This window comes from Dryas octopetala, chromosome 5 (genome assembly GCF_963921425.1).
Source record: "Dryas octopetala chromosome 5, drDryOcto1.1, whole genome shotgun sequence".
Lineage (NCBI taxonomy): Eukaryota > Viridiplantae > Streptophyta > Magnoliopsida > Rosales > Rosaceae > Dryas > Dryas octopetala.
This window is the reverse complement of record NC_141370.1, coordinates 10,240,676-10,266,130: the sequence shown is the minus strand read 5'-3', so window position 1 is coordinate 10,266,130 and position 25,455 is coordinate 10,240,676. Positions and strand designations below refer to the sequence as shown.

The window sequence follows — 25,455 nt, the reverse complement described above, 5'->3', positions numbered from 1 at the left end:
TTTGATTTTTTCTTTTCTGCTGGGAAGTATCCGAATAGGCCCTATTTGATTATTGGGCTTGTACTGACTTAATAAATCTAAGCCCAGACCTGTAGTTTAATTTGGATACTTTTTGGATACTTCTCTTCCATCCACAGTGCTTAATTGGGCTATGCTGAAAATATTTTCTAATGACTTTTGTTTTGTTCTATAAAATGAGCATATATCCATGGGCTTCTATTTGAAATTTTGATCTTACTTTTATGTTTTTAATATAGGTCTTAAAAAAAATATTTTCACAGTCCATTTCTTAAAATGCATGCACCAAATATTCAAAGAATCTTATTTAATAAAAAATCTCAATCTTAGACCCGGATTCTGGGTATTGCAGCTTTTGTATGGAATTATATACCATTACTCAGAGAGAGATTAGGCCTCAGGCAATGGCATCGTTCTTTATCACACAGTATATATATATATATATATGAACTCAGTTTGATTTACTGAAGTAATACATAGGGGCTGAATTAGAAAGAATTTAGTGGAGATTAATATGTTGTCCTTATCTCTCTTTCTCTAATATAGAATGCCCTATTCCATCCTGTCTTTCTAAAACCATGTGTTGGAGTAGATTTTAATGATGGATTATAGGTTTTGAAGTTATCCATGTCAATGTGATCAACCAAATCAATTTGCACAGATATTCAAACTAGCCTAAATACAAAATTAATATGACACGTTTAATACATAACAAGACATGATATGATATATTCAATAACTCATATCAAATATAAATATGTATCTAATATAGTTTATTAAACATGTCATGCCTCTGTATTAAACACGTATTAAACACGAACACATCATAATTCGTGTCGTATCACGTCCCATTTTACAACTTTGTAGCCAAAAGTTTTACACGTTAGATATTTGCATGTTAATTGGAAATATTCTGAGCTGAGGATTATTCTTTTGTTGATTGGATTTGTTCATTAAGCATGAACTTATCAGAAGCACTCACTCCACTAGGCACTTGTACAATTTTCAATTGGGCTTAGTGAGCAATTTTCATTTTCTATTATTGGGTCGTCATCTATCCCAAGCTACATGAAAACCATGCCTTAATTTATATAGGCCATCCTTTAACTAACCCACATCGATATCATTCCCAAACATCCCATTCATGTCAAAGACTATCCCCTCCAAGAGTGAACTTAAGAGACCCACCTCTCTCTCTCTCTCTCTCTCTCTCTCTCTCTCCCTCCCTCCTTTTCTGGGTTGGTGTCCCACTTTGAATTTGGAGCACCAAAACCGGTCAGAAACTAGTAAGTGAAAATCGAAGTCAGAACCATAGAAATTTGTTTCACTTACTCTACATACTCTATGTTTCACTTTAAAATACAAAGGGAAGGGGGGACCCGTAAATCTGGTTATGGATACCGATGATATTTTGTATTGTAACGAACCAACCAACTAAGTACTTTGAAGACATCAAAGAATTCAGTTAAACGCACTTCTCTAACTGAAGTGACATTGGCCAATGGCCACTTGGTGAGGTTGGTGAGTTTTGGGTCATCATGGGATTATGTTATGTCTACATTTATTAATAAATTTCCCAAGTCACACTAACAGGGTTTAGTTCACCCACTAAACCATAATGTTTGTGCACTGCCATTTTTGGTTATTTATTGATATTGCTAATGATGGTGACAGCATCATCATTTTGATGGATTAACTAATTGGATTGCAATGTTACCTTGCTGCCTCAGCCAGGACAAGAAAATATATAGCTAGAGTGTTGTTGGCTTGCTCAATTTACTAGAGTATCTCCCACTTTATTGTTAAGTTTTGTGGTTTAATTTTCATTTTAGTAGTGTATAAATTGGTTAATATTATGACCATTATGTCAACATTTGTAAAGTAAACGATCTATTTCCCGTTGAGTAAATTAATAAGATAATGAATTGCACTGGAACCAGCTAATAGTACATGTGGGCTGTATTTAACTTCTATTATAGATGTGGTATTGTTAAACAATCACTGAACTGAAAATTTTACTGTTACATAAAAAAAAATCTTCATTAATTAGAGGATATGTGCATGGGTTTCACCTCTATTAGAGATGTGGTATTGTCAAATAACCATTACAGCCCCAGAAAGATTTAAAATGTATATTAAGCTAACACTCCTCCTTATGTGCAACCTCATATAAGACAACTGCATACATTTCAAGTGCAGCTCCACTCTATATAGAAACCAACATTTTGATAATTGAATGATGGAGAATGGATGTTTTGAACACAAGATACCTTATGAAACCAACATTTTGGTACCATGTCAAACAATCAGTATACTTCAAAAGTTTAAACTATTATTAAATTGATAGATTAACAGTGGTTAACAAGGTAGTCAGTATATATAGTCCAAATAGCATTATTCATTGCATATGTCTACTCTCTCAAAGAATATAAGCATATACATGTATCAATCGTACTATTATACTCACCAAATTTATTTATCGGAATTTGTTCACAAAATAATGTAATAGTTGGAATGATCAAATCTAACATCTTTTCTCCTCAAACTTGGCCATCTTAACAGTATATATAACTTGATGTTAGAGTATATGACTCTAAAATCATGTAATGGGCATTGGCTAGCCCCATAATTTATAGCTTGCTTGTGATTGATTCCTAGAATGTGAAAATTATCAAGCACCCCATGCTTATACAAATCAATCTCATCCAATTATGTTGTTAGGCACAACACTTTCAGATGGGTCATGGAGAACCTACTTTTAGTTTCCCAAACCACTACACATTTTGCAACATTTCACATGCATATATTAATTGCTTGGGAAAGTGACCTCAGGAGAGGCCTGAGCTTGACAACACCTCCTCCGGGAAGCTGTCTTGTCAAAACCTTTTTCTCTTGTCCGAACTGAACACTATCAATATTCAATAGTGATGGAATGCAATGCCTTCTTGTCTAATACATGATTAAACCAACCTCACGATATATAATATTGCTTTTCTTCTTGCATGCGCTCTTCACATGATTCCCTTTTTACCAGAAATTAAAAAAAAAAATTAACTAAAAAAAAAAAGGCATGTGAGGTGTGACAAAGGAGTTTAATTTTGCCACTGTCTTTAAACATGGTAGATCGTTACCATCATTTTCATCATGTGGATCATGTATTACATTGTGGTTAACATAAGTTATTGCATTTTTTTTATACAAAAAATGTAACTATATTTAATGTGTGATATGTAGCATATGATGAGTTGGGTAATAATGATGCACCTTATTTAAAAGTTGTAAACAAAATTAAAATTAAAATTAATAATGTTAAGATCACTAATTTCATTTAAAAAGTTTGTCCATCAAATGATCAGTTAGTTAACACATATGTTAGTATTTTACTTATTCAAAATAAATGAGCTCCAAAATAAACTTGTATTTAAAATTTTAAATAAATAAAATATATAGAAAATTAGGATTAAATACCAAATATCAATAGTTTTTTAAGAAAGCAGCAAGACATTAATTTTTTTTAGTTTAGGTACTAACCTAGAGTAAAATATTTTGGATTAGGTCACAAATCAATTTGTCATACAGTTGTGACTGTCGAACAGTTACAGTTGTAATTGTCGAACAGTCACAGTTGTGACTATTTAAAATTTATAAAAAATCAAAATTTTTAGGGTTTCATACTTTTGATTTAGGTTTGGGGGATGAAATCCTATAACCCAAAGACTCAATATTAAAGTTTAAGCCTTGCAAATATTGAAAAAATAATAAATCAATAAAAAAAGTTATGACTGTTAGACAGTCACAGTTCGATATAACTATATTTTTTAAAATTGGTACCTAAACTGAAATGACATAAATGTTTTAGTAGTTGAAATGAAAAACATTATAATTTGGTACCTAAAGTCAATGGACCTTAAAATATATACTACCAAATAAAACAATATTACAACAAGTTAAGAACACATTTCAATATACAAGAGAATCATTATATCTACTATTAACTTCTAAGCAAGGAGTAAAATTTCAGATTTTGCATAAATTTCGATGAAAATTTTGAGAAATTTTAAATTTCGACAAAAATTAGACAAAAACGACAGAAATTACTATCAAAATACGAAAATTTTGAATGAAACTTTACCATATGTTTATTTAACATGTTATCTACTACATTGATAAAAAACATTAAAAAAAACCAAATTATATAGTAGGTTTCATGTGATATAAGATAAATATAATACGCGCTGAAGTCAAATACTGTTAAAAAAATGGTTCACTAATTAATAATTACAGAAATTTTATTGAACACACACTTCAATTTTTATACTACAATATTGCATCATGAGTTACATAAATAATCAGTACCACATAGAGCTTCTATAAGGTTCAAAATGTTCATTGTCTTCAATATCCTCATGTGTAGAGCCAGATTAGGTATACGTACTGTGAAGAATAATCATTGTCTTCGATGGTTGAATTTGGTCAAAAGAGAACCAACCCGCCGCCACTACCGGAGGCGACCACGATTTGCCGGAAAATTTCAAATTCAACCCAAAATCAAGCCCAATTTCATGTTAGACGCTCTAATGGAAGGAAAAACAACTCAATTTAGCTCAATTAAAACTAGACCCGAAATGGGTATAAATCCCTAAAATATCAATTTCACAAATTCTAAAAAATTGGAAAACAAATCCTTATGGTAAGGGGAAGAAACCCCACCAAGAATTTTTGTGATCGGAGGTTGGAGGTGGTCGGAATCGGCGAAACAAGCTGGTGGCAAAGGAAGGCTTTATGAGTTGATCCTGTGAACAGGGGAAACTAGCCATTGTCTATGTGGTTTGGGGGAGGATGGTCAGCGGCTAGGGGTCACATCGATAGCCTTGGGTCGCTGAGAATTGGCTGAAGATGGTGGTCCGGTCACACATGCAAGGAGGGGAAGAGAAAGGAGAGAAATCGGGAGGGAGAGAGAAAGAAAGTGAGGGTGAAGAGAGAGAATGTGGAAATGAAAAATGAAAAATGAAAAAAACAAAAAGTGATTTTATTTTTAAAATCCGAATTTTCTGAAATTTTCACCGAAATTTTTGAAATTTCGATTTCGACAAAAAGTACTTAGTATTGTGTTAAAATTTTCATACCCCAAAAAAACGAAAATTTCAACTAGATCAAAATTTTACTCCTTACTTCTAAGTCATAATAAAGAATTATTTTTTTTTTAGAAGTCCAAATCAGTAAATACATTGATAAATAATGATATGCGCTCAGCACTAGTGGCGGATCCAGAATCCTTAACCTAGGGGTTCATGGTGTAAAAGCTCAAAAAAAAAAATTTGGACGACAATCACAATGAAAAATTTAATGGCGGTGGGCAAGTGACCGGCAGTTGCGAAATCTAATGGTAGGGGTACTTGCTGAGTTGGGTGTTGGTTTTAGGGTTTGTAACTTTGTATTGGGAATTTTAGGGTTTGGTTAAGGTTGGGAATTAGGGGCCGGGGGGCTCGATTCTGTGGTCTGTACAAAACAGGTTTTGTTTTTTTTTTTTCTAATTCCTGGCTCAAAACAGCAGCATTTTGAGCAAGAAACTTAAAAGAAAATTAAACACCCTTACCTCAAAACAACATCATTTTAGCCAGGCTACAAACTGGGAAAAAAAAAAAAAAAGGCTACTCTGCTTCTGTTTCAACGATTGAACCAGTCCATCATTCCCACTTAGGCTGTTCATCAAGCACTTGGTGGGCGACTAGGAAAAATGATAAGGTATAACCGATATACCACCACATGGTATAATCAATTCAACGTGTAAGGGTATTATCGGACGATGTGTCTATTAGTAGGGTATAGTATTAATAACATCCACTCATATTATAACACATAGACTGGTTACACCACGTGTTAATATATAAGTTATACAGAATAATTTCTCGGCGACTAGGCATCGAGGGGTCACCGGCCCGAGGTTCGCGGGGTCACTGTCTAGAGGTTTAGGGGGTCACCGGCTGCTGAGAAAGGTAGTTCAAGGCTTCGTACTCCAGCGTTTGGGGGGTCGCTCGACCCCCTGCCTCCCAACGTCGGTCTACCACTGCTCAGAACACTGTTATAAGGAGATGTGCTCACAAAGGAGTGCTCGAACACTCCTTGAAAAATTGACATTGTGAGCTTATATTGTGGACCTTTTTAACATAAAAACAATTAAGAAGTAAACTTACTTAACATAAAAATATTAAGTGGATTAATGCAATAATGGAAAGTTAAAAATGAACTTACGAATCATTAATTATAAAGAATTGCTAGATTTGTAATATACTATTGAAATTAAAAATCAAATAATACCAAAACAAGACCCTAAAAGCTAATGCAGCAGTAGTGTTAAAGGAGAAGAGGACACTTTTGTAGTTTGCTGTTTGCACATCAAGTCGCAGTAGCTGTGAAATTTGAATTATTAATTTTAACACATGTGACAAACAAGTAACCCAATAACCCATTCAACTTATGTATGAACCTTATACGCAAATACTTAATCCATTTAATTATTTACCAAAAAATAAAAATACTTATGCATTTACTAATAATTCCTTGGATGAGTTTGACCGTTAAAGCCTTGAATTATAGATTCTCTTCATAAGCAACAGCCATTGCCTCATTTTTTTTGTTTATTTGTATTTTGCATTTTTGTTTTCTACTTTAGATTTTTCTTTAACACCAGTATCCGTACGGACATGGATGCTGCCCATTGACAACTTCTACTATACAAGGACGTGGCTTCACATAACCCGAACGGCCGAACCTGCCCCTATATGTATGAGATATCTTGTGCGTTGCAAAAGATATTATGATGTTAAATTAAATTTATATTTTACATTTAAACTGTTCAATTAATAACACAACATACTAACTAAACCATCTGACAATAAAACATTATTTCTCTCTATAATAGTATAGATAAAATACTTACAATTGAAACATTGATCATTTGAAAACATCTCAGGTGATCACCTCACATAATAGCAATTAATCAATATTATTGCTAGTTTGTAATATATTAAGCAATTGGCATGCATGATTAGGCACTTGTATGCATTGAGATTAATTAGGCATTTATTAAATTGGATCACTTTATGTACTAATTATTTAAAATTAATGATTTTATGTACTTAATTATGAATGATTAAACATTTGTATGTAAGATTAAGCAATTTCCATGCATGAATTAATATGAATAAGATTAAGAAATTAATAAATATAAGTGTTTTGTGTGTATTGATTTGTAAGATGTTTATTTTATTAGATAATCTTTTGAACTAATTAATGGATTAGTAATGATATGTGCATGATTGCATGCATTAATTAGAGAGGTAGCAACAGGATAATGGTATATAACAAAATGGAATTTTACCATACAAAAAAAAAAAGGCATAATATGATGGTTAGTGGAGAAAATAGGGCATGAAGTTGTTTAGGAACATATATGATATCCAATAAGATACATGGTATACAAAATAACATAATATGCAAATACTATGGTGTTGTGAGGATCTAGAGTGGTGGAGTGACATGTAGTTGTTGGGTACGTAGCCCAGTTGGAAGGGTTGTAAATTTACCCACAATGTATCCAAATTCGATCCCCCTTCCTCCAAATAAAATAAAAAAACAAAAAAAGAGTGGTGGAGTGACACCGTTTAATTACCACCTCAATAAAATTACATGCAAAACTATTGTGGAGATGGTGTCTCTACACATAAAATGAAAATTGTGAAAATTGTGAAGCCTAGGTGAACTCTATGTGCTATGAAGTTGCTCGTGGTAAACAATAAAAATTTAAACACTTACAAAGTAAACAATAAAGATTTAAGGCATATTCATACAAATTTCATTCATCACCAAACGTTTTCCAAGTATACTTCCATCTTTCAACATACATTCTATTCATTTAAAATTATAGGACTGCTATCTAACTTTTCCTTTTTTCTATCCATATATTATGTAATATAGTCTTATATATGATCGAAATTGTTCATTTTCTAAATCACCCTTTAAAGATCATATATGCGAAAATTAAACTAAAGTCAAAATTATTTAGTCATCTAATTATTAGTGAATAAATAGACGATAAGTCTAATTTTTACTAAAATTGTTTATTTATTTTACAATGGTTAAATAAGTAAACAATTTTTTATTTAATTAATTTTTTACATAAATTATCTTTGATTGATAATTTAAAAAAAAAAAAAAAGAACTGTTCTTATGATGAAACCATATTGCAGAATGACTGAATGAGTATAAAAAAACAAAAAAAGATTTTTAAAAAAAAAAAAAACAAGGTAAAAAGAAAAAAGTAACTAACTGTTCTCAATTATATAAGCCTATTATGTGCATAAGTTTTATCAAACGTTTAGTTAAAGTTGTAAACTAATAATTAAATAAACATTCGTGAGAGCTATACATTTGGTTATATTTCTCTCTCGAATTTGTATAGTGATATTTGTTAACATTACAAATTTTTCAAACCTTCGATATTTGCGCCCACGTTGATATTAAGAGTATGTTTGAGAGTGCTTATGTAAGAAACGTTTTTATTAAAAGTGCTTTTACTATAAGTGTTTTTGTTAGAAAAATATAAATTTTCTCAAGAGGCACTTTCAAGTGTTTTAATAACCCAAAAATGTTGTTTTTTTTTTTTTTTGTCAAACACAATTAAAAGCATTTTTTACTATTTAAAAGTAATTTGAAGGCTTCTAAAAGTATTGTCAAATAAGTTTTACTATAAATATTTTTGTTATAAAAACATAAATTTTTTCAAGAAGCATTTTCAAGTGTTTTAATAACAAACACTTTTTTTTTTTTTGCCAAACACAACTGAAAACGTTTTTTACTATTTAAAAGTTATTTGAAGACTTCTAAACTAAAAGCATCGTCAAACAAGTTTTGAACTTTACAGACCCAAAACCGTATTTTCTCATCTTGGGCCCACAAAAATATTATGGATAAGGATTTAAAAAAAAAAAAAAAAAAACAGAAAATTTATTTTGCCCCCAATAAAATGGAATATTTCATCCGTTGGCAGTTGGGTTGGTTCGTTAAAAACCCAATCCCCCTCAGCCCCTCCCTCCCTCCCTCCCTCCCTCCCTCCCTCTATCTATTACGTCAAGAATCAGTAGCGCTAAAAGCAAGGGCTAAGATTACATCACGAACCCAAAAAAAAAAAAAAAAAAAATCTATAACCAAAAAGTTTAGGGGCAAAATTAAATTTGGTGCAAACAGAGAAGCAGGTGTATAAATATAGCATATTTGATTTCAATCTTCTCTAAGCTGGTGGTCTTTGCTCTGATCCCCTCCAAGAATAACCACCTCCCAAAGATATACCATTTTTAAACTCACCCTCTTCCTCTCAATCTCTCTCTGCGGCTCTCTCTTTCTCTTTGCCTTTTTCCTTTTCTTCCTTCCCTCCCTCCCTGCCCTGCCTACGCTGCACAACCAAATGTAGAGGACTCGTCCTCCTTTTGCTTTCAAACGGCTCTTCTCTTCTTCTGGTTTGGCGGGTCTGGACTTTGTTATTCGGGGAAAACCCACAAAGCCTAAACCATGTCGATTGAAGGTATGTCCCGTACGCTAGCTAGCTTCTCCTTGTTTTGTTCTGGTTTCTGAATCCTGATGCATGCATGGTGTTTGATGTTTTGATTGTTCATTGTTTGGTTGCTCAGAAAAACAAAAAATGAAGAGGAAGGTGGAAATGGGTGTTGGAATGTAAATTTAGTTTTTAATTGTAAAATAAAAAATGGGTGTTTGATGTTTTGAGCGCTCATTGATTGGTTGCTGTGAAAAGAAAATGAAGAGGGAGGAAGGTGGAAATGGGTGTAGGAATGTGAATTTTGTTGTTAATTGTTAAACCCTGTAAAAGAAAAAACGGGTGTTTGATGTTTCAATGGTGCCTTGTTCGGTTGCTGAGAAAATGGGTGTTGGAATGTAAATCTTGTTGTTAGTTGTATTCAACCTTGTAAAAGAAAAAATAGGTGTTTGAGTTTTAATCGTTTCATTACTGGTTTGACAGAGGCCGGGGACGAAACGAAAGGAAACCCAGAAACAAAAGAAAGCCCAGAAACGGTGGAATCAGAAGGTGGGTTGAAGAAGACAGAGTCGTGCGAGGACGAGTCGTCGCCGAGGGGCGTATTGGACGTGCCTGTTTTGGGTACAGACTCCGACTGCAGCAGTTGTGCCTCGTCGTCTTCTTGTTCTGAGAAATCACTGGGTCAGCAGCGAACGCTGATCCGCGATATTAGTAATGGGTTGCAATGGAAGGGCAAGGGCATGTTCGATGCCTTGAAGAAGAAGTCAGCGAGGCGGTTCTCAACCATTCCCGTTCTGGCTGCAAGCTACGAGCTGGGGAGGAGAAACTTGCGGAGGAGATTGGCGAGGATTTGGAGCGCTGAGGATGAGGATGGTGATGTTGATGATCCTGATGGAAATCCCATCATGAAACCCTCTTGGAGAAACTTTGATTATGCTGAGCTTGCTGCTGCTACTGGCAATTTCAAAACTGGTAAGAACTGGGAATAAGCTTTTTTGTTTTTTTCTTTTTGAGCCTTTTTTTTTTCTTTTATTATTCATTGAAAATGCAATGAAAATTGAGTTAGCTTATTGGGTCCACCATTAGATTGAAATCTTTTTTAGGTGACTTTTTTGATTAAATTGTGTTTGGATGGACGAAACAGGAAAGTAATTGTGGGACCTGGCTGCTTGACCTCTATTCTATGCTAATGGCGATTTTGTTGAACCCAATTTTTTAACTGTTGCAATTTCTGCATCTATTCTATGACCACTGTTTTGACAGCCAGAGTGTTTTTTTTTTTTTTTTTTCTTTTTTGGTGGAATAATTCTGATATTTTTACTGCAATTAGCTGTGGAACTTTGATTTGGAGGCTGCAGCTTTAAAGTTTCAGTCAATTATTGGTGAAACTTTTGGTTTCAATCTTTCTTGGGTCTTTGTTTGCCACAGTGTATAGGCTGCATCTTACATGTATGAGTATGACCAGTTAAAGTAAAAAAACCAGTCCCAACTTCTTTATAGGATGTGAAATGCAGCCACTGGCTGGCAGATGGACCCAAGCATCCAATTGATTGATTTTATGTTCCACAAAAACTTGGTTTGAATTTTGACTCAATCTCTTTGTATTTGTTGGTTAATTAATTGAATTGTGATTGAATAATACTTGACAGAGAACTTGATTGGGAAAGGTGGGCAGGCAGAAGTTTACAAGGGGATTTTATCCAATGATAAAACTGTAGCAGTAAAGAGGCTGATGAAGAAAGAGCAAGAGAAAGAAAATGAGGACAGAATTGGTGATTTCTTAGCAGAGCTTGGAATTATTGCACACATATGCCACCCAAATGCTGCTCGGTTGCTTGGGTTTGGCATCGATGGTGGTTTGCATCTTGTCCTCCAATTTTCCCCACATGGCAGCTTATCTTCTCTACTTTTTGGTTCAGAAGACTGTATGGAATGGAAGATAAGGTTTAAGGTAGCAGTTGGGGTAGCAGAAGGGTTACGATATCTCCATCACGATTGCCATAGACGCATCATTCACAGAGACATCAAGGCCTCCAATATATTACTAACCGAAGATTATGAAGCTCAGGTATTTTTGTTGTTCTTCTTCAAGTCTGGATTTTCATGTACAGTTCTTCATGGATTTCCTTAACATAAAGAGTTTTTTTATTACTGTTACTGCAGATATCTGACTTTGGACTAGCAAAGTGGCTCCCAGAAAAATGGACTCACCATGTTGTATTCCCTATTGAAGGCACATTTGGGTTAGTATGCAGTTTCAGTTATTCATTTTCTATGATTGCTTACTCTCATCTGTTATAAATGTTTGGGCTTATGGACCTTCAAACGGTTTCAGATACTTGTCTCCAGAGTATTTTATGCATGGAATTGTCGACGAGAAGACCGATGTTTTTGCATTTGGTGTCCTATTACTGGAAATCATAACAGGTCGTCGTGCTGTTGATTCGACTCAGCAAAGCCTTGTAATATGGGTATGAATGTGTTATGCTAAGACTTAGTATGCTAAAACTTAGTCCCTCTGCAGGGCTTTGTATTAAACAATTTCATTGTTATGAGTTTACATAAGCTCGATATATTCTTTGAAAGATGATTGATCATTTGTGTGCTTTGCACAGGCAAAACCACTTCTGGATGAGCTTAATATGAAGGAACTCGCAGATCCTCGTTTAGAAGGTGCATATGATCCAGTTGAGATGAAAAGAGCCATGATGACAGCTACACTGTGCATTAGTCATCAATCCACCAAGCGTCCATACATGAATCAGGTATGAAAATCTGTTTTCTGTTTAGGGTTAAAATTATTTTCGAAGCCAAAGTTGCAAAATTGACGGATGATGCGAATTTTGTGAGAATGCAGGTGGTGGAGCTACTACAGGGTGAGAATGGAGTTGTAGAGCAGGTGAAACAAAAGTCTACAGCAGTGAGATCACTCGTTTTGGAGGCTTGTGACTTGGAAGATTATACTTGTTCTAACTACCTCAGTGATCTAAATCGCCACAGGCAACTTGTTATGGATCAGTAGTGCTTGCTCTTCTCCTGCAGCCTCTCCTCTTATTGTTACTTGTCTGTCTTGTCTCGAGTTTTAGAATGGTATATTACCCTTGTTGTATGGGTGAAGTAAAAGTTCAACAGCTTGCATATTCAGGCTCTCATAGTTGAAGCCGCTGTTTGCCAAATACCTGTAGAGAACACTAGGAAAAGTGGCATTTTGGTAATGTTATGATACAGTTTAGTATGTAATGTTATCAAACTCTCTATCAGAATTCCGTCACGCCCGATGAAAAATTCTGCAACGTGATTGGAGAACATAACAGATCAGGATGTCTGGCAAATTGAATATTTGGTTGTACTCCTATTCACATCATCAAAAAATTGTGAATTATGGTCAATGTTTTTCTTCATCAATTTGTGACCCCTCATCTTCCAACAACAATGAAATGCCACAAAGGTTTTTTTTTTGCCACGAAATGCCACAAAGTTATTCACTTATTTGCATCGAAAATGTTATAAAACAAACATGAACGTTTTGTCCAATAAAGAGTCTTCTATGAAGCATCCTCTACAATGTGACTGTGACCCACAACGCATTCGGCCCACCTTTATTGGAGAGGATGCCGTAGAGGCCGCCCCTTGGAAGACTAAAACTGACCATGGACAAAATGCATCGATTTTTCCACGATTTCGGAAAAATAAAATATGAAAAACTTGGGACCTAAAACATGAAAAAAGAGAAGAATTCTTATATTGCAAAGAAGGACAATGTCATACACAAACACCAATCACCACTACTACACAGTCTACACCATCTCATTCTAACATTCTTGTCGTCAGCCAAAAACAACGACCCAGATTCATTACCGCTTCAATCACAACCGTCTACTCCATCAAAACCAAAAGACAGAGAAAATGGCAACACCAGAGGTGGTCCTGCAGCTGGCCCTTCTGATCCTAACCCTATCAATGTTCTTCGCCATACACAAACTCTCCAAGAGCGCCCTAACCAAGCTCCGAACCAACAACCGAGCCACCCTCCAAGCCACCCGCCACTTCGTCCACGGGTCGCACCTCCTGGCCCGAGCCCGATCCACGACCCACAAGGCCCAATCCCAGGCCCACGCCAAAAACGCTTTAGCCGAGGCCGAGAAGGCTCTGTCTCTCTCGCCCAGAGACCCGGGCCCACACATTCTCAAAGCCCTGGCTCTGGATCTCTTGGGCCACAAGAGCTCCGCGCTGAGATCGCTCAACGTGGCTTTATCGTCGCCGTGCGTGAAGTCACTCCCGGAGAGGGAGCGTGGGGAGGCTTTAGTCAAGAGGGCCGAGTTGAAGCTCGCGATGAACCGGAGGCGCCGGCTTGACTCGGCGGTTGAGGACCTGGTCGACGCGCTGGGGCTGAGTCGGGGTGATGGTGCTGACTCGACGACGGCATTTTGTTTGTTGGGTCAGTGTTACGAGTGGAAGGGGATGAGGGGCGAAGCTAGAGAGGCTTTCGAGCGGGCCTTAAGGGTCGATACGGGGTCGGTTTTGGCCCGTCAAGGGTTGGATCGGTTAGGATCTTAGCCCATGAACTTGGGCTAGTCTGGTTTGTATATGTTTTTGGGCTTGAAAGGCCCAAATTGTTGTAAGAAGCATTATGAGCTTTCAATTTTGATTTATTATTTTTCTTATATTTAATTGGTTGATATAGATTTTATTTTTTGTTCAAATTTGAGACTAAGTTTTTGATATGACTATAAAACCGCTATATGGTGTTACTAATTCACTAATTTTTTGTTCCAACTCGACAAACCGACCGAAAAAAGGAGGTGCGATTCAGGTATAGGCTTTTTGTCAGCAATAGCCGATTATATACCGACTCGACTGACCACATCCGATGTGGTGAGCGGGTTGGATAACTCAAGAACCCGACAATAACCAAACCACATCAAACTTCCAGCACACGTACGAAACACCCGTGCAAAGTTGACTCTGTTCTACCACAAGCAATTAAGTCGGTGATGGTTCTACTGTGAAGAAAGAAAATTTCTACGTGCAGGCTGGGAGGGATAGTGCCAATCTGCCAAAGGGAGAATGTGATAGACGGACGAGCATAGGGTTGGCGATGGTGGCGAAACAAGCTGTGGTGCAAATCACCGTTATGGTAAAGGGCATTTCCATGTTTTTGGTGAACACGGTAATCATGGGTTGATTTTGATGGGGATTTTGAGGTTGATTTAAGGAATTGTGAAGCGGGTTTTGGTTGGAATGTGAGGAAAGTTCTTTGGTTGAAGATGGTGGAGGTTTCTATGTGGAAATTGGAAAGACCATTGCAGGGTTATTGAAGACCTGTTGTTTATTAGAATAATCAGTAAACCTACAATCCCACATCGGAAAAAAAAAAAACCATAAATCATCTCCCTTTCATCTCCTATAAATATGCTCTAAGGCCTTGGCTCTAATAACCAATTGCTTATAAGTGGGGCTAGTATATGAGCTTTATGACTCCTTTATGCCTTTCATGAACGTGGGCCTTGTAAGTTAATTTTGAGGTTTGAATAGCCCAAAATTGTGTATCGAACCAACTCGATCCAATTTAAGTTGGGATTAATCTATGTCCATGGGGTTGTTAGGGCTTTTCACTATAGAGGAAGAAAAATCCCCAAAATTACAAGAGCACTCAAGTGTTGGCCTCACACTCAATCTTAGGGTTTCACTTATGAAATTTGGCCTCTTAAAGTTTTATTAGTTCATAAGACTTATGTTACGATTAAGGGCACTTTGGGAAGGGAAAAATATGATAAAACCAAGTTACAACCGGCTAAACACTACCAAGGATTGATCCCACAGTAAGCAATATTTATCCTCGTACCACGTTGATCGGTCTCCCAAGAGAATGCATGAATTCTAACTTTAGCATACTCGGTCGATCGGTCGAAAGGTGCAAATCTGCAATAATGACTTCTCTGTGACATCGATCCTGTGAAGTTGGGATCGATCCAATTGAACCTTCTGCTCCAATTTAAATACCATATTATAAAACATTTCTCCTATCATGAATTGTCTCCACACCCTATCAGAAAACAAACAAAAACTGTAGCCCACTAGCCCTAGCAGTAAATAAATTGTGCCGCCACATGAATAAGCAAAACACAACTACACAATGGATGCAATCATCGCTAGGGGTGTGTATTTAATCATTAAACCAACCAAACCATTTGGGCAATTTGGTTCGATTTTTACACACAAAAAATGTTTATTGATTCATAGCCAAATCGATATTTGTGGTTCACATAGTGGTTTGAACTATTTGAAAACTACTTATATTGAACCAAATCGAGTATGATCTTTATAATAATATCATTCTCATTGCATATTTATTTCCTCTCGCTCTTCTTATATTTTATCCCCTCTCAATCTCAACCCCCTTTAGATAATGCCTCCATCTCTTTTTTCTTATTGCAACTTCTCTCCATCTTCTTTCTCATTCATCATCATCTCTCCATTATATTTCTATTTGTTTCTTTGTCATCTCTCCCCGAACAGCTGAAACCAACAAAAACTCAACTGATGATGAAAGGATTGGTTTGGTTCGGTTTAGTATATGGTTTAGTCGCTTTTGTTTTGAAAAAAATGCAAACTGATTAAATTAGTTTGGTTTGCGATTATAGGCAAAATCTCAACCAATCTGGACAATACCCATCACTAACCATTGCCAACTGTAACGCTATAAGGCCTTCCACGGTGGTTAGTAAGTGTTATAGTCATATATGGGTCTCAAAGTGACTTGAATAATGTTGAGTGTGACCTGAGAGTGATAGTCATATGTGCTAAAGCTGCAGTAGTACTGAGAGTCATATTATTGTACTTAATTAAATTAAGCTTAATTGAGATTAAGTGATGGTTAATTTTTAATTTTTAACTTGAATATTAATGAAAATTATACTATTGGTTTTATTTTCATGAGATCTTTAATATAAGGTTAATATTTAATATATTTGAATATTTTTTTTATTACCCAAATTATAATTTCTCTATTTTCTCTCCACGAAATTTTCTTTCAACTTGTTTGGTATTTTTTCAATGTTTGAAATGCATAGAAACAATAAACACAACACAATTTATTTCATTTCACAATACAAAACTACAAAAACAAAGCAAGATAATTAAACTCGAAATAAAAACAAAATGCAACACACATAAACTATAAACACAATTCAACATACAAATTGTTGGACTAGCCGTTCGATTTTTTTTAAAAAAATGGACAAATTTTTTCAGTAGTTAGATCACCAACTGCTAGCTTTTTGGACCACCTAGATCACACTAACACACTGGCGTTTTTAAAAAAACAAAAATTCAAAAAGTGCGATGGTCGACTCATGGGACCGTTGATTAGCAACGGTCAAGTGGATCCCCACCGTACGCGCGAGACATGCAAAACCCCAGGGCATGTGTCTTCTCCCTTCTGTCATGTGGGCCCTCATGTCGACAACTAACATTGGCCAGCTCTCTCTGCTATCTTCCCACGTGGGTGGTCCGCACCCTTATTAGGCCTTCCACAGTGGTTGAGTGAGTGTGATAACCATACATAGGTCTTAAGTGGCCTGAAAATTGATTTTGTGATCTGAGAATGATAGTCATATGTGCTGAAGCTGCATTGATGCTGAGAATCATATGTGTACCTAATTAAATTAACCCTAATTGAGATTAAGTAATGGTTAAGTTATAATTTATAACTTAAATATTTATAAAAAGTATATCATTGGTTTTATTTTAAAGAGACCTTTAATATATGGTGAATATTGAATATTTTTGAATATTTTATTTTATTACCTAAATTATAATTTCTATATTTTCTCTCCACTAAATTTTCTTACTAGTTGTTTGTAATTTTTAATGTTTGAAATGCATAAAAATGGTTAACAAAACATAATTCATTTGTGTTTCATAAACATAAACATAAACACAACACAATTTATTTCATTTCACGATACGAAATGACAAACACAAAGAAGGATAATTAAACTCGAAATAAAAACAAAATGCAACACACATAAACGACAAAGAAAAATTTTTTCTACAACAATTTAGTATGCAAAAGATAGATGAATGAGTGAAAATATGGGGTGGGAATGACCAATTTATAGAAGAAATGTTAAACTAGCCGTTACAAATTTTTTGTGATATTTTGGTATTTTTTCAAAATTTTTATTAATTAAATAAACATATTTCAACGGGCAAACAATCTCAGTCGTTAGATCCCAATGATTATCTAAAGGAAGGGCTAAGATTGCGCCAGCACGCTGCCCCATTTTGAAAAAAAAAAAAGAAAAAAGCAACGGTTAGGAGATCATAGTCGTTGATCTCCAACGATCAAGTGATCCCAGCTGTGTGTGGCTTACAAAGGAAGTGCAGGGAGCACTTGACACGCAATACTATGCGTGGGCCAGCCTTGTTAGCCACATGCAGCAATTGGAGCTGCTTTTTCACGTGGGCCCGTTCTCATATCACTCTCTCTCTATTGCTCTTAATTGAACCCATACATGGCTCTCATTTATTGGACTCACTATGAATGACTCTCATTCATAGTCAAAGATCATGCTTACAAAAAATCGGTCAAATCGAAATTCATCTACCCATTCGATTATCATTAGAAAAACCATGATCGCTCATTAATTCGACCACCATTATGTCACTTTTACATCTCCAATTGAGCTCATTTTTTGCACCAATTATCTTTGAGTGAGGAACTAAAATTTGAACAGTTAGTATCGTTGAAAACACAATTGCATCATTTATTTATAAAAATATGTAATAAAATATATAATAAAACATATGTACATTTATGTTTTATTATAGTTGTAATGTTGTATATAATTTTAAAAGTTTATTATTTATGGTATTACATTATTACTAACATAATAGTATTATATAATAACTTAATAAGCATATTAATAATTTATTGAAGTAAACAAACGAAATAGCTATTAAATATGTTATGATTCACAAACTTAACAAATAAACTAGTCAGCTTAGTTGGTTGAGAGTTAAAGCTTGTTATGTGTGTTTCATGTTCAAATCACAACATAGCCAAAATCCCATATTTTTTTTTGAAGATGTATATGTATCTAAACTGGATTTAGGCCCATTATGGGCCTCCCGTTCAGGCCTAGCCTGGCCAAGCCCTCCAAGCCCACAAGCCAAAACCCGATGGGCGGGCCTTGGGCTTGTGTATTAAAGCCCAAGCCCAGCTCGGCCTGTCCCGAAAGCCCTATTGGGCTCTTATAATTCAAGTCCGAACCAGAAAATTTTGGGTCGGGCTAGCCCGGCCCGGCTCATTGCCGACCCCTAGTATAACCTAGGCAAGACAAAAATAAAAGAAAAACCGAAAAAGGAAAAATTCCAACCCTTAAAATTACCATGGGGGACCCAGATCCCGACCAGCATCATCCTTCTCGACACCCACAACACCTAAAAAGACAACCACCACAAGACAATAGCAAACACAAAAAATGGAAGAGGATATGGGGATTTCAATACTCGTGTCTTATCAGCGCATATCATCCACAAAATCCGATGTAATGCCAATACAACAAATTAGTGTAGTCTGTGTAGAAGATCAAAGGACAATCTGACAAGGGCTAGAAACTAAGGGCAAAGCAGAGTTTGAAAAAAGGGAAAGGTACGTGAGACTGTGAGAGAACTTAGAAAGAAAAAGAAGAAAGGAAAGGAAAAACATGAGCAAATATCTTTGGAAGAGATTTGCCACTAACCCTCAAAACTGACGACGGAGGCGGTGGTGGGAGGTGGAGCAAGAGGATTTAGAGAGAACCTTCTCACTGTAAACCTCTAGTTAGGAAATATGCATAGTTATTACTTTAGACTATTGATTCATACAGATTGAGATCAGTATTTTGGACATCATCATGTATTTACTATTTATTGTTGCTATCAACACGCAACAACTGCAGTCATGAAAATTGATATGGGAATTTATTGATGAGCATATAGTTTTTCTGGTACATTATTCGCGAACGCTTTTTTTGTATGCGGGGAGAGAGAGATTGGAACTTAGGAACTTTTTATAGTATAGAAAAAAAATATCACTAGACGACAAGTAGTTATCAATTTACAATTTGATTCAATTATTAAAAGCGTCGCTGATTATTATTACTAAAGAAGGTGTAATTTATATGAATTAATGTGAGATTATGTGGTCAATGTACTATAATTAGATAAAATCGTCTTCTTCTTTTGTTTTTAGATGAAAATCATCTTCTTCTTCTTTTTTAAAGATGAATATCATCTTTTTTATCGATTAAATATCCAACTTTCTATAATTCTATTTAATTACATACCCTAATTAAATGGAAAATTTTGCATTACAATATTGAATGTCATACAAGTATTATTTAACATTTGGAATTTGGATGCAGGATTTTCCCCTTTAGGACATGAAATGATGATTACCCCCCTTAAAACATAAAATGATAATCATTGCTGAGCGTGAATGTAAATGATACAAAATCGTATAGTAAGAGAACTCCTAAAGTCTAAATTAAACTACTATTAAACTACATTGATCATTTGAAGTGTTTAGAGCATAGTAATATATATCCTGCTAAAATACTTAATATTTCATGAATTCGTTTCCCTCCTGCTAAAACACTATCATATTACTCCTCCATGTATATATATATATATATATATATATATATATATATATATATTTATTAGTTAAAAAGAAAAGAACTGAAGACAACGCAGGAAAGATATCCCAAAAAAGGAAAGAAATTCTTAAAGTAGCTGGATACACCGTTCAACGTTTCCCACATGAAAATACAAAATCCAGCTGCTACCTACTCTCTATCCAGAACTTTAGCCTCCAAACAAAAAACCTCCTGCCTTTGCTAATCCTAATTAAGGTTGTGAGGTGGATTGGAGTGAGGGGTCAGATGTTGGTCAGCCGGATAATGTTAGCGGCTAACATTACGGGGGTGAGAACGACAATGATTTTAGTCCTATCAATGGTTTTGGTGAGGCCAAATGAAAAACTCAGGAGGCTGCTGCTGCTGCATCATGCTCATTGGAATGTTAGCTGCTGGATCAGAAGTTCCATAGTAGTTGGGTTGGTAGTGGTGGAAGAGATTTTGATGATAAAGTGCTGCTGCAGTGGCAGCATCAAATGGAATTCCGCACGGTATGGATTGAACTGGCTGCTGCTGCTGTGGCTGCATGGAAGTGAAACTTATGTTGTTGCTGCCACTGCTGCATTGAGGACCAGGATGCTGCTGCTGATCATGGTTTACAGATGGTTTCTGTTCTTCGGATTCGAGCGAGAGCTTCAGGCGCTTTGCTGCCCCGCCAACAGGAAGAGCACTCTTGCCGATGGCTTCAACATCATATCGGTTCATCTCAAAATTTGTTACGGCATTGATGCCCCTGAACTTTATGGCCGCTATATCATATGCCTCTGCTGCTTCCTCTTCAGTGGCTGCCACAAACCAATTAATTAAGATGAGGGCATTATCTTAAATGTGCATGATTCTCTTTCAAAGAATCATATATTTTTGAACTTGATGTGGGGTCAGATCAATCCAGATAAAAAAGAACATAACAGATTATCTAAAGATTTTATGCTTGAAAGACAGAATTATCATATCAACTTGAAAACTTGAATATTGCTCTCAAATTAGTGTGCAATGAAAGGTGCTGGGTACAGTATGCTTCTATATTTACCAAATGTTCCAAGGTAGAGGTCTTTGTTCCCAGCAACACGGCCAATTCTTGCTTGCCATCGCCCTTGTTGATGATGCCTGCAAGATTAAATTAAATAATGAATTATTACAACTAGTTCAGGCACTGAAAAAAAAAAAAAAACATTTGCAAAACAATCTTGACAAGGAATGATCGACCAACGAATCATTTGAATATAGATGCACTGACCTTGTTACCCCCCTGTATATAGAAGCTCCCCTAGAAAAACCACTGCTTTTCCTGTAAGTGAAAAATCGGGTAGAACTGCTTAATTAACCACGGATTGAACGGACAAACATGTAACAAATGAGATGCATATATGCAAAGGGTTAAACAAACCTTCTCAGAGACGCAATGAATTCTTGCTTGGTTACAAGTTTCATATCTTCCAGTTCTTTGCTGTAAGTTGAAACCTGAGAAAGTGAAAACCAACCTGCTAAGTTACTTTACATTCATGCTCACTGCCAGATAGCTTTTCATGCAGAAACAAAGGATACTAAATAGGTCTAAAAGAATAATTTAAAACATTTGAGTTTTGTATGTATTACAGGAAAGTTGGTGGTTGCAGTAGGACCCCAGTATTTCAGAGCAGCCAAATCATAAGCCCTTGCTGCCTTATCTTCCTTGTCATATCCACCTGAAAAATACAGGGTTTCACTATTACTTTTTTTGTTGATCACAGTAAAAATATAATACTAAAAAAGTAGATGAATGTGAACTTTTGTTGTTTCAAGGAAAAACTAAACTAGATAAACGTCTTACCCAAGTAAACTGTAGAACCGCATCAGATGTTGAATGACAGCCAGATATCCACAATCCCACATTTTATGCAAAAGGTAAAACAAGAATTCAACATCAGCTAATATGGTAGTCAAAACTTTCTGATAAGTACAGCAGTCCCTAATTATAATAACAATTAAATTATGAAACAAAAAAACAACCATGTGATTTGCATGTGAGTTGTCATAGTAAGCCTAATATGGGTTTATCCCAATCACTCATCCTCTTTTTTTCTTTGTTTTTTATTTTACTCTTACCTAACCTCTTCTTTTACATTTTAGACTCACAAATCCTGTGAAGCTTGCAATGTTTATTTAAAATTTTGAGACAAGAAATCGTTTTTGTACCAAATTTTTCTCCTCTATGTGAGCATGGACCAGAATCTAGCACACTTTACCAGAGGCTCCAGTCCAGCAGAGTCACTGTCAAACAAGTTTCGGCGGTAATAAAGGAAGCCATACATATTTAATAATAAAATTCTCCTTAAGTCATCAAGTGGGTGCAGTGGTCAAAACCCCAAACTTGTGCCAGAGGGGATGAAAGCAAAAGCAAAAGTTAAAGCAAGCGCAGAAGAAGCGATATCAGACCCAATGTTCAGACTCATTGAGGTCTGCAACTCAGAGGGTGTGGGTGTGGGTCTCGTCAATTCACATTTCACAGATGGTACGTTCAGAGACCACAGACCCAGATGAGAGAGAGAGAGAGAGAGAGCGCTGAAGGAAGCTGAGGCCCATCAGAGCCAATGCAAATTAAACCCACATGAACAAAATGGCGGCACAGCTGATCAAATCAATTGATTGAAAGAAATAAAGAGATAAAAGAAAGAAAACTCATTCAGAAGAGAAAATATAAAGTACTGAATTGTACACAGATACCATCAATCAATCATGTGAGACTAATGAAAAAGTTTCCAGAGAGGCCCCCTATTAATGGATTTTAGCTTTTGCCTTTGTATATTGCATTGCATGCAAGCTTCTTTTCAGTGCTACAGTAGCACAGTTCTATCTCTATGCATTATGTATATGCCTACATGTACTACTGTATGTCAATATTCATAATTATACGTGTTCCTCCATAACATATAAAATCCAAAAAGTGAGAGAGAGGGAGAGAGAGGACCTTGACGCCCTTTCCTGGCCTGGCCCTCTCTTCTACAGCTGTTATCCCATAGATGCGCTTCATATCTACCCGTCCACCTGTGTCTGTAGCATTACAGCAAATACATACAAAACAGTCAGAGGGACTCCTATTGCATTGAATTTGACCGTCAGTGGCTACAAAAAAAAAAAAAATGTGACCTTCTTCTTCTTCTTCCACACTGTACTTACTCTTCCATTCAATTTTATCAAATAACACCAATAGTTACTAAAACAGAGGATTACAAGGTCCTACACCCAATTTTATTAAAAGCCCATTTTACTCTTATAGTCTTATTCCCCACCCAGATGCATTCAATATTCATTGACAGTTTCATATTAGTATTTACCAAAAATGGCCATCCAGACTCATGTGACATTATGACTATGAACATTAAAATTTAACACAAACAACACAAACCCAAAAAACAAAATGAGAGAAAATCTTGAGAGTTACCTAGTGACTCCTCTGTAAATTGAAGTCCTTTGCCCAAAAGTATCAGCGATTTTCTTAGAGCTATTGGAGTCCACGGCAACAATGGCCTTCTGCTGATGAGAAGAAGAGCTCTTCTGCTGAGTGACGACCCCAAGTGACAAAGCATTATTTGTGGCGGTGCAACTAGAGAAGCCCCCCACCAACTCGTTCCCGGTCGACTCAATAGAGTGACCCGTCGTGAACTCGCCGCCACAGGCGAGCTGAGTCCGGGCCATGGACGCCGAGTCCTCCACCTCCGAGCCCGAGTTGGTGGAAAAGGCCTGAAACCCAGTAATCGCCTTGAGATCCTGCTGCTGCTGCTGCTGATGGTGGTGGTGGTGGTCGCCGAAGTAGGCGGAGCCGTGGTCGTAGATTTGGGTGAGGGACGAGTCCTGGGTCTCCGTTTGGCTGTACGACGAGTCGCCGAGAAAGTCCTCGAGCTTCGGAACCTGCTGGCTATGATTGTGTGGGTCGATGAAGCTTGCGAGATTGATGGGCGAATCGGCCTGGTGGGTTTGCTTGCTGTCTTCGCCTTCTGTGAAAAATACTTGGGGCTTTTGGGGGTTCGTCCAGCCTGAGAAAAACGAAAGAATGGAAAAAAATCTGGTCACATGCAGTTCAGCTACAGCGTTTAATTTTCCTCAAAACCAAACAGAAATTTCTTGTACTTTTCTCGACAGCCAAACAGGAGGCTGGAGAAGTTTGGGGATCTTCACGTGACGACCCAGTAACATTTTTGAGTCGGCGATCAGAAAAAATCCAAAAAACAAATAATAAAGAAGGCTCAAAGCCTAAAACTCTTTTTCCTTGCATACAACACAAAACTGCATTTTCTGTGCGATTTTCTTAGCAACCAAACAGAGCTTAAGAACTTGAAGACTGAAGCGAAATAAAAGGAGCCATTACCGTTTGCATAGTAGTTATCGAGGAAGTAATGAGGAGCAGCAGTGGAGGAGGTATCGTAAGGAACGAAAGGAGACTCAGAGGACCTGAGCATTTCCATGGGAGACATGAGAGAGAACGATAACCAATTACTCGCCGGAGCCATTTTTATATGTGTAGAGTAGAGCTAGTACTATTGATTTGAAAGACGTTTCAGCTTAGACCACCTTTCGCTTTTGTCACCTTGTAATAAATCTGAGCAAGCAAAAACACGGATCAGTATGACATTTGAAAAAAAAACAAATAGTGAATTAAATTAATTTTCTCAGGAAACAAACAAACAACAACTTGAAAGTTGGAACTAACTTTTATTTTTCCCGAGTCCTCACCCTGAAACCGGAACTGACTGCCTCAACCGTTACTGAAAGGTGGTAGAGCTCCAAAATCCCATCTGGGTTCAAAGCAAAGTACGATAATCACCAAGTTTAGGTGATCAAATTTACTTGGAATCAATCCATTGGGGAGTAGAATCTAGTAGTGAAGCTAGAGCTAGCTGTTTGAACACAAGGTAGCTGATCAAAGTTCACTGAGAGCTAGAACAATGAGTGAGAGAGAAGTACTAGAAACACAATGCATGCAAACCCATTTGGGTTTTTAGATGGATGTAGCTTCAAGTTCAAAGAAGGAAAGGAAACAAAGACGAAGATGAAGAAGATGGGTAATTATAATAAGCTGAGAAAGAGAGAGCAAGGAAGAGTGAGAAAGTGAACAATAAAAAAAGAAGAGAGAGATAAGAGGACTAAAGGCTAAGAGGTTAGGGGGGTAGGGGGGAATTAATAAGAGTTTTGGGTATGGGGAGAAGAAAATTTGTCTGAAACAAA

The 25,455-nt window shown here is 36.3% G+C and overlaps 3 protein-coding genes across 4 annotated transcripts; 2 read left to right on the top strand and 1 right to left on the bottom strand.

Annotated features, from left to right (window-relative positions):
- The first annotated feature begins 9,168 nt into the window (after positions 1-9,168).
- LOC147284163 (Protein kinase superfamily protein) lies at positions 9,169-13,001 on the top strand. Its single transcript, XM_086243579.1, has 7 exons — positions 9,169-9,598; positions 10,052-10,540; positions 11,218-11,636; positions 11,732-11,811; positions 11,904-12,039; positions 12,184-12,333; positions 12,426-13,001. The coding sequence occupies exons 1-7, from the start codon at positions 9,586-9,588 to the stop codon at positions 12,588-12,590; spliced, it is 1,452 nt and encodes a 483-aa protein (XP_086099705.1). The 5' UTR covers positions 9,169-9,585; the 3' UTR covers positions 12,591-13,001.
- Positions 13,002-13,350: 349 nt separating this feature from the next.
- LOC147284162 (Tetratricopeptide repeat (TPR)-like superfamily protein) lies at positions 13,351-14,234 on the top strand. Its single transcript, XM_086245249.1, has one exon. The coding sequence runs from the start codon at positions 13,475-13,477 to the stop codon at positions 14,123-14,125; it is 651 nt and encodes a 216-aa protein (XP_086101375.1). The 5' UTR covers positions 13,351-13,474; the 3' UTR covers positions 14,126-14,234.
- Positions 14,235-20,434: 6,200 nt separating this feature from the next.
- AIL7 (AINTEGUMENTA-like 7) lies at positions 20,435-24,740 on the bottom strand. Of its 2 annotated transcripts, XM_086243761.1 has the most exons (9): positions 24,599-24,740; positions 23,675-24,266; positions 23,201-23,283; positions 22,064-22,072; positions 21,850-21,938; positions 21,641-21,714; positions 21,491-21,541; positions 21,284-21,360; positions 20,435-21,038 (listed from the first exon to the last, which is right to left on the bottom strand). In XM_086243761.1, the coding sequence occupies exons 1-9, from the start codon at positions 24,738-24,740 to the stop codon at positions 20,569-20,571; spliced, it is 1,587 nt and encodes a 528-aa protein (XP_086099887.1). In that variant the 3' UTR covers positions 20,435-20,568. The 2 variants fall into 2 exon arrangements, with proteins under 2 accessions (XP_086099887.1, XP_086099886.1); XM_086243760.1 differs by lacking the exon at positions 22,064-22,072.
- Between the last annotated feature and the right edge of the window lie 715 nt (positions 24,741-25,455).

Bases quoted from the DNA above. Each gene is read 5' to 3' on its own strand.
- AIL7 (XM_086243761.1), bottom strand. From the start codon at position 24,740: ATGGCTCCGGCGAGTAATTGGTTATCGTTCTCTCTCATGTCTCCCATG. The intron at 21,715-21,849 runs GTAATACATACA...TCACTTTCTCAG, and splicing joins CTGCAACCACCAACTTTCCT to GTTTCAACTTACAGCAAAGA. The intron at 21,542-21,640 runs GTTTGTTTAACC...TTTCACTTACAG, and splicing joins TTCATTGCGTCTCTGAGAAG to GAAAAGCAGTGGTTTTTCTA.
- LOC147284162 (XM_086245249.1), top strand. From the start codon at position 13,475: ATGGCAACACCAGAGGTGGTCCTGCAGCTGGCCCTTCTGATCCTAACC.
- LOC147284163 (XM_086243579.1), top strand. The intron at 11,637-11,731 runs GTATTTTTGTTG...CTGTTACTGCAG, and splicing joins CCGAAGATTATGAAGCTCAG to ATATCTGACTTTGGACTAGC. The intron at 11,812-11,903 runs GTTAGTATGCAG...AAACGGTTTCAG, and splicing joins CCTATTGAAGGCACATTTGG to ATACTTGTCTCCAGAGTATT.